At 42.0% G+C, this 16,326-nt stretch overlaps 1 protein-coding gene across 17 annotated transcripts in view; it reads right to left on the reverse strand.

The window, feature by feature from the left end:
- The window catches only part of NAV3 (neuron navigator 3), an 849,425-nt gene that overhangs the window by 133,713 nt on the left and 699,386 nt on the right, over positions 1–16,326 (reverse strand). For all 17 annotated transcript variants that reach the window (XM_021093080.1, XM_021093078.1, XM_021093079.1 and 14 more), the window contains one exon: positions 9,815–9,934. In XM_021093080.1, coding sequence (XP_020948739.1) covers positions 9,815–9,934 — 120 coding nt within the window. The remainder of the gene's footprint in view (positions 1–9,814; positions 9,935–16,326) is intronic.

The following is a 16,326-nucleotide window of genomic DNA, read 5'->3' on the forward strand; positions in this document are numbered from 1 at the left end:
GTGTCCTATACATGTCTATTAGGTCAACTTTCTTACTGTGTGGGTCAAATCTTCTCTATCTTTATTGATTTGGGGGGTCTTCTTTTCTATTGGTGACTGAAAGAATATATTAATATCGCCTATGATAAAGAAATACATCTGGTACTAATGAGACACTCAATAAAGAAACTATAATTATTTTAATTTTTGTCCAGTAAATATTTGGTTTGTCGCCTGGACATGGCTTGTATAAACTGTCTGGGCTCAGAGTAGAATATATTCTTAAAGAAACAAATGATAGGGTTTTGTTCTGTATGAAATACCCTCTGGATATGTGATTATGTTTGAAGAATTAGAAGCACAGTTTCAGTCAATATTGTTTACCACCTATTTTATAAGAAAATCTGGCTAATGCAATATTTTAAAATTATACCAAATTCATAAATTCTATAGTTTAATTTTAAAAGACCCTAAATATACACTTGAAAATTTTTAAATCTAGTAAAAGTAAATTATAAAACTTACTCTTCAGGAATGAAATTAACCTGGAGGAATAAAGTTAAATTCCAAATGGACCTTTGAATATCCATACACACGTATGTACAAACATGCACGTGTACATATGTGAGGTGTCTATTTTTATTTTTATCTTATTTTTTGTCTTTTTAGGGCCACACATGTGGCATATAGAAGTTCCCAGGCTAGGGGTCAAGCACCTCAGTTTTTGAGGTACAGCTGCCAGCCTGCACCACAGCCATGGCAACACCAGATTCCAGCTGCATCTGTGACTTACACCACGGCCCATGGCAACGCCAGGTCCTTAACCCACTGAGCAATGCCACAGATTGAACCTGTATCCTCATGGATACCAGTCAGATTCTTAACCCTCTGAGTGACAACAGGAGTTCCTAAGGTGTCTATTTTTAAAGGAAAAAAATACATAGATACAGACATACAACCAATGAGGTTCTGCTAATTACCCTGTCAATAAAATTAGAAATGTGATGAATGTCTCAAAAATTTAATGGTTGGTTACACAAACTCATTAGAAAAAATGATCTCAAATAACAGAATAGTATGTAATTATTAAAAGTCATATTTTTAGAAATATTTAATACTATGGGATAATGTTCATGATATAAGGAAGCAGGATAATCTATTTTATTAGTGGTAAAACCCAAACTGTGTAGATTGAGTGGGTGAGAAAGCCTGAGAAGAAATATATTGAAGCAGAACTGGGGGATGTTTTAGGGATGGGAAGATTAGGGATGATTTTTTTCTTTTTTTTTTTTTTTTTGTCTTTTGTCTTTTCAGGGCTGCACCCATGGCATATGGAGGTCCCCAGGCTAAGGGTCCAATCGGAGCTGCAGCTGCCAACCACACCACTGCCACAGCAACGGGGGATCCAAGCCGCGTCGGTCGGCGACCTACACCACAGCTCACGGCAACGCCAGATCCTCAACCCACTGAGCAAGGCCAGGGATCAAACCCACAACCTCATGGATCCTAGTTGGATTCGTTAACCACTGAGCCACGACGGGAACTCCAGGGATGATTTTCAGATTCTTCTTTATACTTTTATTTATTCAGTGAACTTTCCTCATAATCACAGAAGAGCTTTATAACAACAAAATAACTATTTAATTCAGAAAATAAGCATTCATTTGTAATGAAAACACTTTCATGTGCACCTTATCTAAAAAAGCACATGGAAGCTCTGCTAATGCTTTAAAAAAAATCCAGCTCTTTCACTGCAAATCATTTTAACCGTTTCAAACACAAATTAAGTCAAGCAAGAAAAAAAGATATCAATGGAGCACAGATAACTCTAGTAAATAAGTCCATACCGCCCACTCTCTACAGCCAGAATGGCGTAGACGTCATATTATCAGGTGCCAGCCAGGAGCCCTCAGTTTAATGAGCCCATGTTGAATGTTTTACCCCATTGGTTAGCCCGTAAGAAAAAGAATTCACCCATAGTCCTCGAAGAGGAAAACAAAACTGTTTCATGTGTAGATGCGACTTCTTAAATCAAACAATTAAACTCAGCGACAAAAATCTCTCCCTCTTGGAGGCGGGGGTGATACACACGCCACTGTATGCGGGATGGATGAGTATGCACACACTCCTGCAGAGCGAGGGGATGGTAACACAGACCTACGCAGCACAGGAGAATCCACTCAGGACTCTGCAGTGAGCTACAGGGGAAAATAACCTGAAAAGGAACGGATATGTGTGTATTTGTAACTGGTTCAAGTCGCTATTCGCCTGCCACTCACACAATATTGTAAATCAACTCCACTCCGATAAAAGTTAACTGTGAAAAAACTCTCCCTTTTATTGCTTTGTGTGGGGAAAAAAATCACATAATACAAAAGGCCCACAGCCTTTCGCTTCATACAAGTATTCATTTAGTATTTCTCTGTACATAGGCTGAACATATTTCTCCTCTTTCAATTTTTGCGTTATTTCCTTGAGCCTGTGAGAGGCAGATATAGGTTTAAAGATGATGATAGACTTAAACGTATGAAAGAACAAAACATTTTGCTAAATTGCTTCACTGATGTTAATTAACCAGTCAGCCTTTCAGAAGCTCCAGCCCATGGGAAAACATCGTTCCGTCAATTTTGCTTTTACATTTATTGACAATCTACCGCAGAAGCAGAATATGACCACATACTAAAGGAACTTACCAACATTCACAAAGTTGAATGAAAAAGGTCTGTTCGTATTTTATGGGTATGTTTAGACCAAAAGGGGCAACGGAAATAATTACAAGAATCAGAAGATGTTATCCAGGCATGATTTTAAAAAAACCTTTATCCAAATTAATAACTTCATGAATAATAGTAGGAACATAGGGAACTGGATGCAAATCCAGCCATTACTACTCATTAACAAAGTGGCCATAGGTAAGTTATTTGCTCCAAAGACTATTTGCCTCACTTGTGAAACGGCAGTCATAAAGTCATTTCCTGTGGCTGTCATAAAGGTAAAACGTAATCCCGTGTTTAAGTCGTACGGTGTGTTGGTGACACTTCCTAGATGCTCGTACTGATGGGTGTCATGGCTGCTTTCCCTGCAATGACCACGACTCCTCCCGGCCTCAACTCCACCATCACCATTTTCAGGAGAGTCATCACTAATTGTAGTGGAAGGAGCTAAGGTACAACTACTGTATGACTAAGGGTACGGGGGCCACCTCTGCTGTTGGGAGATTAATTCTGTAAGGGTAAAGGTCAGCTGCGGCCAAGTGTAACATCAGAGGCAGCCTTAGAAAAGGCGAGACAGCTCACAGTACCTGTATGCATGTTTTAAAAGACATGAAAAGCTAACAATAAAAAATACCCACACACTGAGGGAGTTCCCATCATGGCTTTGAGGAAAAGAATCTACCTAGTGTCCATGAGGATATAGGTTCAATCCCTGGCCTTGCTAAGGGGGTTAAGGATCTGATGTTGCTATGAGCTGTGGTGTGGGTCCCAGATGCGGCAGAGATCTGGTGTTGTGTGGCTGTGGTGTAGACGGGCGGCTACAGCTCTGATTCAACCCCTAGCCTGGGAACCTCCATAGGTGGCAGGTGTGACCCTAAAAAGACCAAAAACAAACCCTCCCAAAACAAACAAAAAAAAAAACCCTATACATTTAGCTGGCTTATTGCCCAAGTATCCCGTGAATCTCAATGGCTTTTTAGCTTTAATAGTCCTGAATTTAAAGCCTTTCTGGTGTCAGACCCTTGAGGACAGGGTCCATCGTGCCTGGGCACCGTCCTCGGCAGAGCAGGTCCTCAACACACGGGTACATTGCGAGTTAATTCTCTGAGGGGTACTATGTAAAAGTGTTGGAGTTTATAATCCTTCCCAATGAGGTCAGGTGCTTCTGAGAATCAGGACACAGGAGGGAGGTGAAGCAGCAGCTATAAACCGCAAAGATGAGCAGGGTACCAAAGGAAAGTCAAGGAGGCAAAGAAAACCTTTGCTGCTTTCAGTGTTTCGCAGCGGTCTCTCTCTACTTGAAGAAGGGCGGACAAAAACGGCAGCCCGTTTAATTATAAAATGCAGTAATTACATTTACTTTATCTATTTTCATATCTATTTTCATCTCAGTCTATTAATCTTTTTGTGTTTACTTTTAATTACTGTGGAAAGCCAGTAGGCTAATGAAGGAAATATTTAAGATATGGGCATATACTGATTCTGCGATGACGCTAGAATAAATCAACACAGAGTAGAAGGAATTATTAGCCTATACACAGACGCGTGCCAACCATCGGAATCCAGCCTCCAGAGATACCTGCTTGGTGGCTTAGGAGAAATCTCTGTTGCCTTCACTTGTCTTGTTTGGAGAAGTCATGAAAATAGCAAAGGCCTCCCCTACCCTTAGAAATGACCCCCCACGGATTTTATGAGAATTTCCCATGAACCCTTCTGGAGGGGCAGAGCAATTTTCTGCACGTGGGTGAAAACTGTAGATTTAGGGTGAAGGGATTCAAAATATACCACTGCAAAGAACTTTTTTTTCTTCCTGAACACCCATTGTCTGCCTAAAAGTGTCTCCCCAAGGAATTCGACTGTCACAAATCCCTCCCTGGGAAATCCACTAGCAGATAGGACGGGCTCTTGGCACCAGAGAGAGACGCAAAGCAGGCACTGAAGAAGAAATTGCCTGAATAGACACTGCAGCTAAGCTCTCCCATTTCCCTTCTTTCCCCCACTTGGTGCTCCTAGAAGTCACTGGTTTTCCCACAGGAATTCTTCTCGCTGTCCCCTTTTCCTGTGGTGATGTCCCCAATTCTGACCATCTCCTGAAGTCACGTCTTTCTCGGATCTCTCTCACACGTATGTGAATACAAATTTGTCTTTACGCTTGTTGATCTATTTTTGTAGTCAGTGTAATTTGCAGGCTCCAACCACCAAACCAAAGAGGGTGGAAGAAAAGATTTTTCCCTCCCAGCAAGCCATTCAGTCTGACTAGATGTTTGGGCTTAGACGTCCCTCAATATATGAAGTTATAATGACTGACCATCTGAAAGGCATGTCATATCGTGACAATCCTTAAGGCCTGCTGTGAACGCCTTCATCAGCTGCGATTTTAGTATCCTGATTAGAGTGCCACAATCAATCTGTCACAACGCAATATAAAAATAATAGTTTCTATGATATATTATGCTTTTCTATCTTAAAAAGTCATGACTAAATATGTAAAGAATCAGTAAAAAATGAAGAGTTAAATCGATTCGTTTATGACTGAAATGAACCATCAGTATATTGAAGACTGTACTTTGGGTGACAATGGAATAGACAACGCAGAATAGAACTGGAACAGGTGTCTGTGCTGGTACAATTTGGGGGCCTCATCCATGTTCGTTAAAGACTCTGGTGCCTGCACCTGTAAGTTCCTTTCTTTTGAGACTCATTCTGTCATCACAGTGAGTTCGTGGCCACCTGAATGAATCATCTACATAAAGGAATCCAGACTTCCATGACTCTCCTACTTCGGTAACTCAGGCTACAACTTGTACCTTTGCCGAGTCACCCAGGAGACCTTCAGCTCTCAGATGTTCCACTTCACATTATTTTATTTTTTGGCACAAACCCTCCTCATCTAACTTTGCCTCTCCATGGAACTTGACACTGGGGCCTACCCTCTCCTCGCTCCAGTTCATCTCACGTGCCCTCACCTCGGCGTCAGAGCTGATTTCTCTGTCTCTTCAATGGCTATTCTTCCTTTATTCCCTTTTTAAATGTCCAAGGTTCATTCTCAAGGCTTTTCTCACTCTACATCACAGACCCAAATGTGCTCTTAGCCTGCAAAGAGTTGAGCCACATAGTGTTTTAAACAAAATTAATTACAGTTACTGCCATAAGAGGCCTCACAGCATCCACGGAGTGATGCTATGGCGGAGATGCTTAAACGCGTCTTATCTTATGTGAAAAACTTAGAAACATGCTCAGATAGTTTTGCCACCATTCCTCGAACCTGCCGGGCAGACATCTCATGACTGGTGGCATTTTCTTTCTGTACAGGAGGAGGTGGTATCTCCACCAGCATATCTCTTTGGGAAGCTTTAATGAACCTAGGAAATTTACACGACCACAGGTGAAAATGGTCACGGTTTCTTCCTTCCTTCCTTCCTTCCTTCTTTTCTGTTTCCCTTTTTTGGGCCACCCTGTGGCCTCAACTGCAGCAATGCTGGATCCCTAACTCACTGCGTCAAGCCAGGGATCAAACATGTGTCCCGGTGCTCCAGAGATGCCGACAATCCCTTGGCACCACAACAACCTCCATGGTTTCTTGCTTTATGTAAGATTCTCTGTGATTTCCTAGATGATCTGACTTTGAAGCAAATGCACATCTTTATCTATTGATCTCACAGATCTGCTAAGACAGTTACCAGTATTTAAAAACTGGGAGAAGCTAAGTCTGCATAGCCCGGGTTAGATGGGTGGTCCCGTCAAAACTGGGAATGTTCTCAAAAAAGTCAAGACTCTGGACTGCACTTAAAAAATCAGCTGGTTTGGCAATCCTCAGCCCTCCTTTCCGCATGTGTGCATTTCCACAGGCAGAAAGCTCGAGAGCTGAGGGTAGAGATGCCTGTTTGGACCGGCATCCGTGGTTTTTACTGGCCCTTCTCCTTTGCCCATTTCATGTGACATTCCTGATCCCTGGAGGATCTGAGCTTATGAGGGGCATCCTACACATACTCACTACTTTAACCAAGCATCTACAGAGTGACGGAATCCTCGGTCTCCAAGGATACAGCTGCCGGGCGTTACACAGTGCTCTGGACCAAACTGTGTCCCTCCCGTTACCCTCCACCACCAAACGCATATGTGGAAGCCCTTACTATCCCATGTAACTACACTGGAAATGGGACCTTGCCAGAGGTGAATTTAAGGCAAAATGAGGTCATGAAGGGGGGGCTATTCTACTGCAAGTGGTATCCTTATAAGAAGAGGAGCAGACGCTGAACACCTCTCTTTCATCACAGGAGAGCACGAGAAAAGGCCCCATGAGGACACAGGGAGAAGATGGATGCCCGCAAGCCCAGCAAATGCTCTCATAAGAAAATGAACTTTCCAGCACCATAATGGGTTTGTAGCCTCCAGAAGTGTGAGTAAACAGATTCTGTGGTCTAAGCCATCCCGTCTGTGTCACCTTGTTACGGCACTCTGAGCAGAGGGACCGAGCCCAAGTTCCCCTTGAAGGATGCCCGCTTCTCTTCGGCTCAGGCTCACCTGCCTTCTCTTGGACGTAAACAGTCCTTCCCTTAGCAAGTCTATCTGTGCTGGGGTCATTCTCTTCAATAGTTGCTAGCACGAGTTCTTTTTAACATACCACGATTACAGCATGTGTTCTTGCTTTAAAATAAAATTTAAAAACTAATTAAAATAGGTAAGACATCTCCTACAGGTCCCAGTATCCTAGCACAGCCACCCAGACCCATTATCTCTTGTCCACCCTGCCCACATCCCCAGGACACCAGCACAATCACATTACCACTGGCTCTGAGGAAGACTCCCTACTCGACAAAACTTGAGACAGAGTCCTCTGAGGTTGCTTCCCAGCTTGGCCTTGACCTTGGCCCCTTGCTGGGCCTGTAGAGCCCAGTCTTATTACAAGTCCTCTAGGTCATTTCAGAAAGAATTCTCCACCCTAGACAGCTGGTCACCTTCAGGATTTGCTCAGGCTTCTCAGCCTCCACCTTCTGCGCCTGATCATGGCCTGGCCCACACTTCAGCAAGAATCCTGTGGAGTGGGTTTAGCAAGGATCCCCCACCCTCAAATCTCCCCCAGAAATTTCCCTTTCCTAACCCCCCTCATTCTGCCTGCTGACTATAACCCCCTCTTGTTCTTCCTGTTTTCAGAATGAAGCCCAGTTCTCTACCGAAGTCAATTGTTCCCTACTGCCTTAGTTCCTAAAGGAATCTATTTTTTCTGCTTTAACTGCTGTCGGCCTCTGGGTTTCTTTCACAGCTCTTCAAACCAGAATCCTCTCTGCCGCTATATGCTCACTCCCCTGTTCTTCTCCTTCCTCTCAGGCTGTATGTCAAAGAGTCTTCTGGTTTATTTACGGCTCCATTTAACTCACACTGCTTTTGGAAGCGTTTTCTTGTACTCCCCCAGGCTGAAAGAACTATTTTCCTTTGATGTTTCTAAGGCACTTTGTATACACATCCGTTATGACTCGGCCAATTTTATTATCATGTTATTTTTTGTTCGCATTATTCTCTCTGGCATTGAACTCAGGCCCTTTCGCCTTTATTATTTTGTTTCACTTTTACCCTAGGTGCTACTATGATGCCGGGCACTTAGGAGTAATTACATACTTACTGAATTAATACTTGCTAATGCTAGTCCAGAAGCCAGGGTAAGGACAGTGATAGGAATGAAAAAAGCCAAAACACCAATCATCTCCCACTCTTTCCCTCAAATGACCTTTTAAAAATAGCTCAGTGAAACTAAGTGTATGTAAATTAGGACTGACCTCATTTTAACCAAAGCCAAATGGATAAAGCCCACATATGTTAAGTGTCCATTATGAACTTATTTATGAAGGTCCCAGAGAGCCTCCAACATCTATAAGGATTAGTTCCATTCTGTAATCTTTCCCTAGTCAAGTTAATAAGGAAATGGGGTTGGTGTTGGATTGATATTGAAAGCAAAGGAACTGCAATATCTTTAGTAAAAAAAAAATGCTTAAAACACGAAATGGTTGGCTGCCTGCCTGAAGCCCTTTCTTTTCTTTGGGGCCATTTCAATCTGCTGAGAAGAGGAATTCAGCTCTTCTCTTTCGCCCATCACGTTTTCTCCCAAAGGTGATCAAAGGGGAGCCCACAACCTTCACTATAGCAACACAAACAATCAAATCCATTTGTCCTCTTCACACATGCTGAATTAAAAAGCTATTCTAGGAGTCCCTACTCTGGTGCAATGCCATTGGTGGCGTCTCTGAAATGCTGGGACGCAGGTTCAATTTCTGGCCCCGCGCAGTGGGTTAAAGGATCCTGCACTGCCACAGCTGCAGCACAGATGGCAGTTGTGGCTGGGATCTGATCTCTGGTCTGGGAACCCCATAGGCTAGGAGGCGGCAAGAAGAAGAAAAGAACTACTCTAGGTAAGGGTATATCCTCTACGGACATATTGGAGTTCTGCAAATAGGCAATCCCTTCCTGCTCAAGCAAGTAAAAATCCTGAGTGAAGAAGGGGCAAAATTTGTCAGAAACGTATCTTACCACACGTTATTTCACAGAGACAATGACTTGCACGGCAGTAACTCTGATACAATTTGACAAAACAGTTCCCCGCGAAATCATCCTAATAAACAAAACATACACACATGCCTGCACACGCAAACCGTTGGGCAACTTGAAATATGAAAGAAATTAGCCTACAGCAAGGGTTGTATGCTTTCAAGAACCCCCTCAAGAAAAGCATCAGGCTTCTTTTACCTGATCATTAGAATTATGTTTTCATCTTTATATCATTAGCTCCCAGGCAGATCTGAAGGCATCTGAATTGAAAGGAATTTATCCACTAGGGTTCTTTTCAAACAAAAAACACATGTCTATGTGTATAATTTTGCTTTTACACATATTAAAATTTGCTACTACAGAGCCTGAAATTTAACCAATATCTTTCACCAGGAATGCAATATCTTTCAGCATGCAGAGCTACAAGAGTCTTGTAAGCAAAACCACCTTGGTGTTTAAAACGTCCCAAAAGAGTTATATCAAAATAAAAAGTCCTTTGGTTTATACTGTAAAACTCCTAGGAGCTCATTTATAAAATCGCTTTATGCACGCCTCACCATCAAATATGCGGATGGCATTACCTGTCTGCATCCACTGTCACATCATGGACCCCTCTCTGGATGACATCCCTGGAAGTCGCCGTGTCTGGGGCTCGGTTTAGACTTCTAGTATACAGGTTGAGCCCTCCATCTGTCATGTACCTGAAAATAAATGCCTAATTAATCAACAGAAAATTAAACGACCTCATCTGTATAATGTAACAATAAGCTGTGTTCACAATTTTTAATAATTATGCAAATATGCTCTATTATAGCTTTTTTCTTTGTAAACATTTTACTCACCAGGAAGTATTAGAATACCTTTTCAAGTTTATTAGAAAATTAATCTTCCTTACTGAAACAAGCAACTGACCTATTATAAAGCCTTCCTTTTTCTCTCTTTTGTTATCAATATTTTGAATCGACTTATAATGTACCCTTAGCAAAATAAGAGCAAGGTCACTTCATTCAGTATATACCATTTGTGAAGCATTAAAGGTCACAGAAGTTATCTTAAAATTAGATTAACTTTATACCACAACAGACCACTATCATAAAGTAATAACTGAAAATGTGTTCAGTGTTTAAGATGTTGCCAGGAATTGTTCTAAACAGTTTATATGTAATAATATTATCCCCACATTAGTGATAAAGAAAACAAGTAAGCATGAAAAAGTTAAGGACTTATAGAAGGTCAGTGAACCACAGCAGAACTGAGAATACATCTAGAAAGCCAGCTCCAGAAACCATGGCTTTAACCCCCATGCAGGGATGTCTGGACTGAAGGGACACACTGTCTGTCCCGCTTCCACCTTTGAGCACCACCTTCTTGCCGTCACAGGGTCTCCACCGTGACTCAGGCTGGTAGACTCTCACAGCCACACGCTACTGTTAGAAAATCCTTCTTCCTTGACCTTGGGGATTAGAACAGGTGTTAATCTCCTACCGTGTGTGGGGCCAATCAACGGTTTCCTTCTTGAGAGCCGGGATTAAGAGACAGCAGATAGAGCCATTTGCAGCAACAGGGATGCGACTAGAGTCTCATATTAAGTGAAGTCAGAAAAAGAAAGACAAATACCACAGGATATCACTTACATGTGGACTCTAAACTATTACGTAAATGAACCTGTCTGCAGAATAGAAACAGACTCACAGACATGGAGGACAGATTTGTGGTTGCCAAGGGGGAGGTGAAGGTGGGATGGACTGGGAGTCTGGGGTTAGCAGAGGCAACCTATTGCATTCAGAATGGGTAAGAAATGAAGTCCTACTATTCAGCACAGGGAACTAGATCCAATCTCTTGGGAAAGAACATGACAGAAGATAGTATGAGAAAAAGAGGGTGTATATAGGTATGACCGGTTATTTTTCTACACAGCAGGAATTGGCACAACGCTGTAAATCACCCCATCAGTCTTTCCGTGTGGAAAGAGGTGATGATAGTGGATGCCCAGGAGTTGTGGGTATCCCCAGATGCAAGGGGCCACAGAGAAAGCTGATCAGCCAAGCAGAAGTGCTGCGAGGCATGTTTTTATAACATTTTCCTAGCCTCTCTGCTGAAAACTCCATCTTGTCCCGTCTTCCTGCCTGAAAAACAGTCCCTGATGGTAAATGACTTAAGAACAAGGACCTAAAGGCACGCCTTTTGCTGAAGCACAGTGAGGATTCTCTGAAATGCTGTGCATAGATAACTAACTCAAATGCTAATGATTCTTAAATGCCTAAAGTTTAGAGTAAAAGTTTAACCATCTACCAGCTAAGTGACTTTTAAAATAATAATAATAAAAAAACCCCTATATCCTGCACTACAACCCCCTTTTCGCTTGACTTCATCCTCGAGAGCACAATAGAAGCAGAGTGGTTTCTCGAGTCCCCCGGTTCCCACCTTTACTTCAGATAAATGTCTCTGTGTCTTGTTTTATGTTAACTTTTCTTCCTTAAGTTCCAAAGCCCCCTGTTCTCCAGCCCCATCCTGCTGAGCTGGTCTCGGCACAGAAAGAATGACTCGGGTCCAGAAAAATAAGCAGGCGCTTGGCCGTGAGGTTTCAGCTTCACAACTTGTCCTCGGGTTCTAGGAGATACTCTTGCTTCTTTACAATCAGCTTCTTTATTAATCAATTTGCCTAAATGAATTTGAGTTGATTTCACTATTTGGAATAAAAATTTTAATCACTATCATTCTGAAGATTAACCAAACAGTTAAAACTAGGAGTATGAAACTGACTAATTGCTTACATGATTAGTAAATTCTGTCCTTATCAGCTGAAGGACCTTGAACAAATTTCTTAAACTCTGCCTGAAAATGGGAAGAATAAAATTTACAGAAGATAGATTTTATGATAATTAAAGGAGAAATACACACAACTTTTAATCTGAGAAGCCTGTAAATAGTAGTGACTTGTTATTTGCGAAGTCTCTCCCACATATGTTTTACAGGAAATATATGGGAGTTCCCCTAGTGGCTCAGTGGTTAACAAATCTGACTGGGAACCATGAGGATGCGGGTTTGATCTCTGGCCCCGCTCAGTGGGTCAGGATCCGGCGTTGCCGTGAACTGTGGTGTAGGTCGCAGCTGTGGCTGGGATCCCGCATTGCCGTGGCTGTGGTGTAGACTGGTGGCTGTAGCTCCAGTTCGACCCCTCGCCTGCGAACTTTCAAAAAAAAAAAGTTTTCAAGGCATTTAACTTTGTCTTAGAGCTTACTTCTCTGTAAACACTGAATAACTGAAAGATTATGTTTCTAATAGAAGCGGTCTTCCCTCGTCTTGTTTTCATGTGTTGCCATGAATAGACTACATACAAAACACTTGCCGAAACACTTTTGAAGATACTCTGACAGACCAATGAGATGCAAAAATGGATACATCGTTATACCTTCTCCTTGGGTTAAAATTGGATTAAGCACGTTGAAAGGTTTGTTTTTTTTAAGGAGTATCTTACTGATCTGGAGAAAACATTTCTACCACCTTCAAACTTTTTTTTTTTTTTTTGGTATCTTCGCACTTTTAAAACAACTTTCAAAAGGAGATGTATGAGAAAAGTATTTCTCACTAAATGCTTTTACTTTATCAGGAATTCCATATGTTTCACTTTAAAAAGAGAAGAAGACAAACAGTTCAGATGGGTGGAGAACTGGGTGGAAAAGAAGAAACGGGAAGTGAGAATAAACACTGACACACTGACAGCACCAATGTGGCTGCTGACAAACTAAGAAGCATGAAAGTTATCCTTCCTCTTAAATTGCGCATTCAGTATCGCTGTGCCGAGTACAGGAAACCCATGCTCATGATCATGACCTACTCGCCAAAACAGTCAAGTCCCGTCCAGCACTCCCTGTTCAAAAGAGGATGCCGGTGTTGCCGGCAGGTGGAAACCACCGCCCCTTTTCATTCTTTTTAACTTGGGTGGGATTAAAGCCTCTAGTTAATCCAGAAAGTTAACTATGCAGGGTACCTTATAAGGATAATACAGTATATACGTGTTATTGTTTTGTGTATAAAATTCATACGTTTCTTTCTTTTTTTTTTTTTTTTTTGTCTTTTTGTCTTTTCTAGGGCAGCAACCGCGGTATATGGAGCTTCCCAGGCTAGGGCTCGAATCTAAGCTGTAGCCGCCAGCCTATGGCACAGCCACAGCCATGAAGGGTACTCCCCGAAAACTATTTTCAAAAGAAAACAATACTTTAAAATTTTTAATGAATTAAGAAAAACATTTTTTTCAGGAAGCATGTCAAAGGATATTCATTTTCCTTGGCTCTTGAATTTTCCAGGTAACATCAAGTAAGTTTATAACAGGTATCACTTCAACCCAAAAGTCCCAGTGTCTAACTCCTCTGTCCACAGACACTGCCGCATCTGAACGCTGGTAGGACCTCGCATGGTCCTCTCGACCTCAGCTGTCGCAGGATGGAGCCGGCTCAGCTTTGAGAATCTGCGTTACTATGTTCTAATTATGTCTAATTATGTCTATTTTTATGATAGAACCATGAGTTGGTTATTTGAAAAATGACATACAGGCACCACGCCAGTTAAGCAAATTTTTGATTTAAATGTTTTTTTCTTGAAAAGTCTTCCTTCTTCTCAGATGTTCCGAAGGATTTAAAAAATCTAAAAGATGGTGAATTTCATGGTTCCTCTAGAAAAATTCTGCTACAACTTAGGCGCTATAAATGTTTGGAGATCACTTTGAAAGAAAAATGTGCAATTAAACAAAACGACTTTTTAACAATGTTATATTTAGATTCTAAACCGTTAACTAAAATGAACTTAAGTAATAGTTGCGAGGAAGACTGGTACAAACAAAAAGCTGCAAAGGAGGCTTGTGCAGGTTACTGACAAAAAAGAAAACTTCTCAACTTATGACAGTCTGAGGTAATTTTAGCCGCATGCAAGTTCTTTAAGCTGTAAGATGAGTCACATTTAAAAACTCTAATAGTCTCAGAAAGAATGCCTCATTTTTCCTCCCTCCCATTGTTACCCTCTTTTTCCTTCTGGATAGAGAACTCCCGTATAGTCGGGCATATTTTCTTGGGGTGTGTGTGTTCCGAATTAATGTTTCCAGGCCACACTGCTCCATCCTGCTCTAGAACGCGGTGTGAAACTGCTTCCCGCGCACCAGTGTGTGGATTCCCCATGAGCACCTCAAATACAGCATTAATTCACCCCTAAAGCGCATGCTCCTTTATATATGCTAATATAATCACAGGGAAACATGCCGTCCCCCCAGCCAACCATCTAGACACACGACTTTCCTCTTGTCACTCACTACCGTCAATCGCCACAGGATGGAGCCTGTTCAGATTTGTGAATCCGAATCACTATGTTCTAATTATGTCTGGAATTCACTGAAATAGAAATCACAAACATCTTATTTTTGTATGTTGCTCAATCCCATTTTCTCAAATAAGCATGTACAACTCTAGGAGTTCCCACTGTGGCACAGTAGGTTAAGGTTCCTGCATTGTCTCTGTGGTCACTGTTGAGGCGTGGGTTTGATACCCGGCCTGGGGACTTCCACATGCTGAGTGTGCAGGCAAAAAAGACAGACAACTTAAAACTCCATGTTTCTTTTAAAAAAGCATGAAAGTACATTTTAATAATGATTTAAAACTAACATCCATTTTCACATACCCATTTTCATATACCTGGTTTCAGATAAAGAACATTTACACTTTCTTGGATGTCCACACAGGCTCTTCTTATGCCCACATACACAAGCTTCCCTTCCAGCGATATCTACTGTCCTGGATTTTATGTTCAGCATTCTTTTACGTTTCTTTATGGTTCTACCACATGGGCATGTGTTCCTAAAAATACACTGTTTAGCATCTCATGAATGTGAACTTTATATAAATTGAATCGCATTATCTATATTCTTTTGAGGCTTATTTCCTTCACCCAACATTAAGTTTTACCTTGCTGTGCACTGCCGTGCTGTGCACGTTCGAGTTGTGTGTTAGCTGCATCTCACAAACGCACTGCGGGTTAGTTATCCCTTGGACTACTAACAGACACTTGAGATGTTTAGCTATTTTGCTGTTACAGACAACCCCCGCCATGAACATCTACACACACACACACACGCACACGCACACGCACACACACACACACACACACACACACACACACGTCCCGCCCCAGCAGCATCCAAGGCAATGTAAAAGTACACGCACACCACACCACACACACACACACACACACACACACACACACACGTCTCCTCGGGCCCCCAGGCAAGAGCTTATCCAAGGTCATATGTAGGAAGAGAGTCAACGGGTCATGACAGATACACACTCAAACCTTACTAGTCAACTGCCAAAGAGCTTTTCAAAAAATAGTTTTAGAAGAAACTCCTATTTGTCTGTGAATAAAACTTCTCGTGTTGGTTTTAATTTACCAGTTCCATATTACCGAGCAGGATGGTCATACTTTTACTCTGTCTGAGGACATTTACATCTTGCCTGTGAAATGTCTGTCTATGCCTTTGGGGCATTTTTCTATTGGACTCTATGTTTTGTTTTTTCTTTCCTCATTGATGCTAGTCCTTTATTAGCTATTTGTGTTGCGTGTGTTTGTGGCGGACAGGGGTTTTCTCGTGAAACTCTTCCCCTTGCTTATTCTTCTGAGACATTAACTCTTCTGAGAACAAAGAAACTTGACCTAGATACTTTCCTCACTTCATACAGTAACCGCTTTTGGTATTTTTGTGTAGTGTTTTAAAACGTGGCAGCAATCAATTTTTTGAGATGTAGGACTCTGTTTCCACCTCCCACTTTCATCTGGACCTTCTTTGCCTTCACTTTTATTGCCACGTCCTGCTCAGTTGGCTTCTGTCCCCAGAGGTGTTCCCCAGTGTGGGCTTCTTTTCGGGAAAGCAGCTCTGGGGGATGGTGTGACGAACGGATGGGAACTATCCCTTCAGATGTGACCTCCTGCCTTTACCCTCCCAGGCTGGCCAAGTGGTCAAAACCCCACGAGCTTTAGCTGCTGTCTTCAAATGAGCCCTGTGTGTTTTCCAGTCAGTTTTCTTGGCTATTTGGGGTTGTTCTGCTCTCGG

This window comes from Sus scrofa, chromosome 5 (genome assembly GCF_000003025.6).
Source record: "Sus scrofa isolate TJ Tabasco breed Duroc chromosome 5, Sscrofa11.1, whole genome shotgun sequence".
In the NCBI taxonomy this organism is placed as follows: Eukaryota; Metazoa; Chordata; class Mammalia; order Artiodactyla; family Suidae; genus Sus; species Sus scrofa.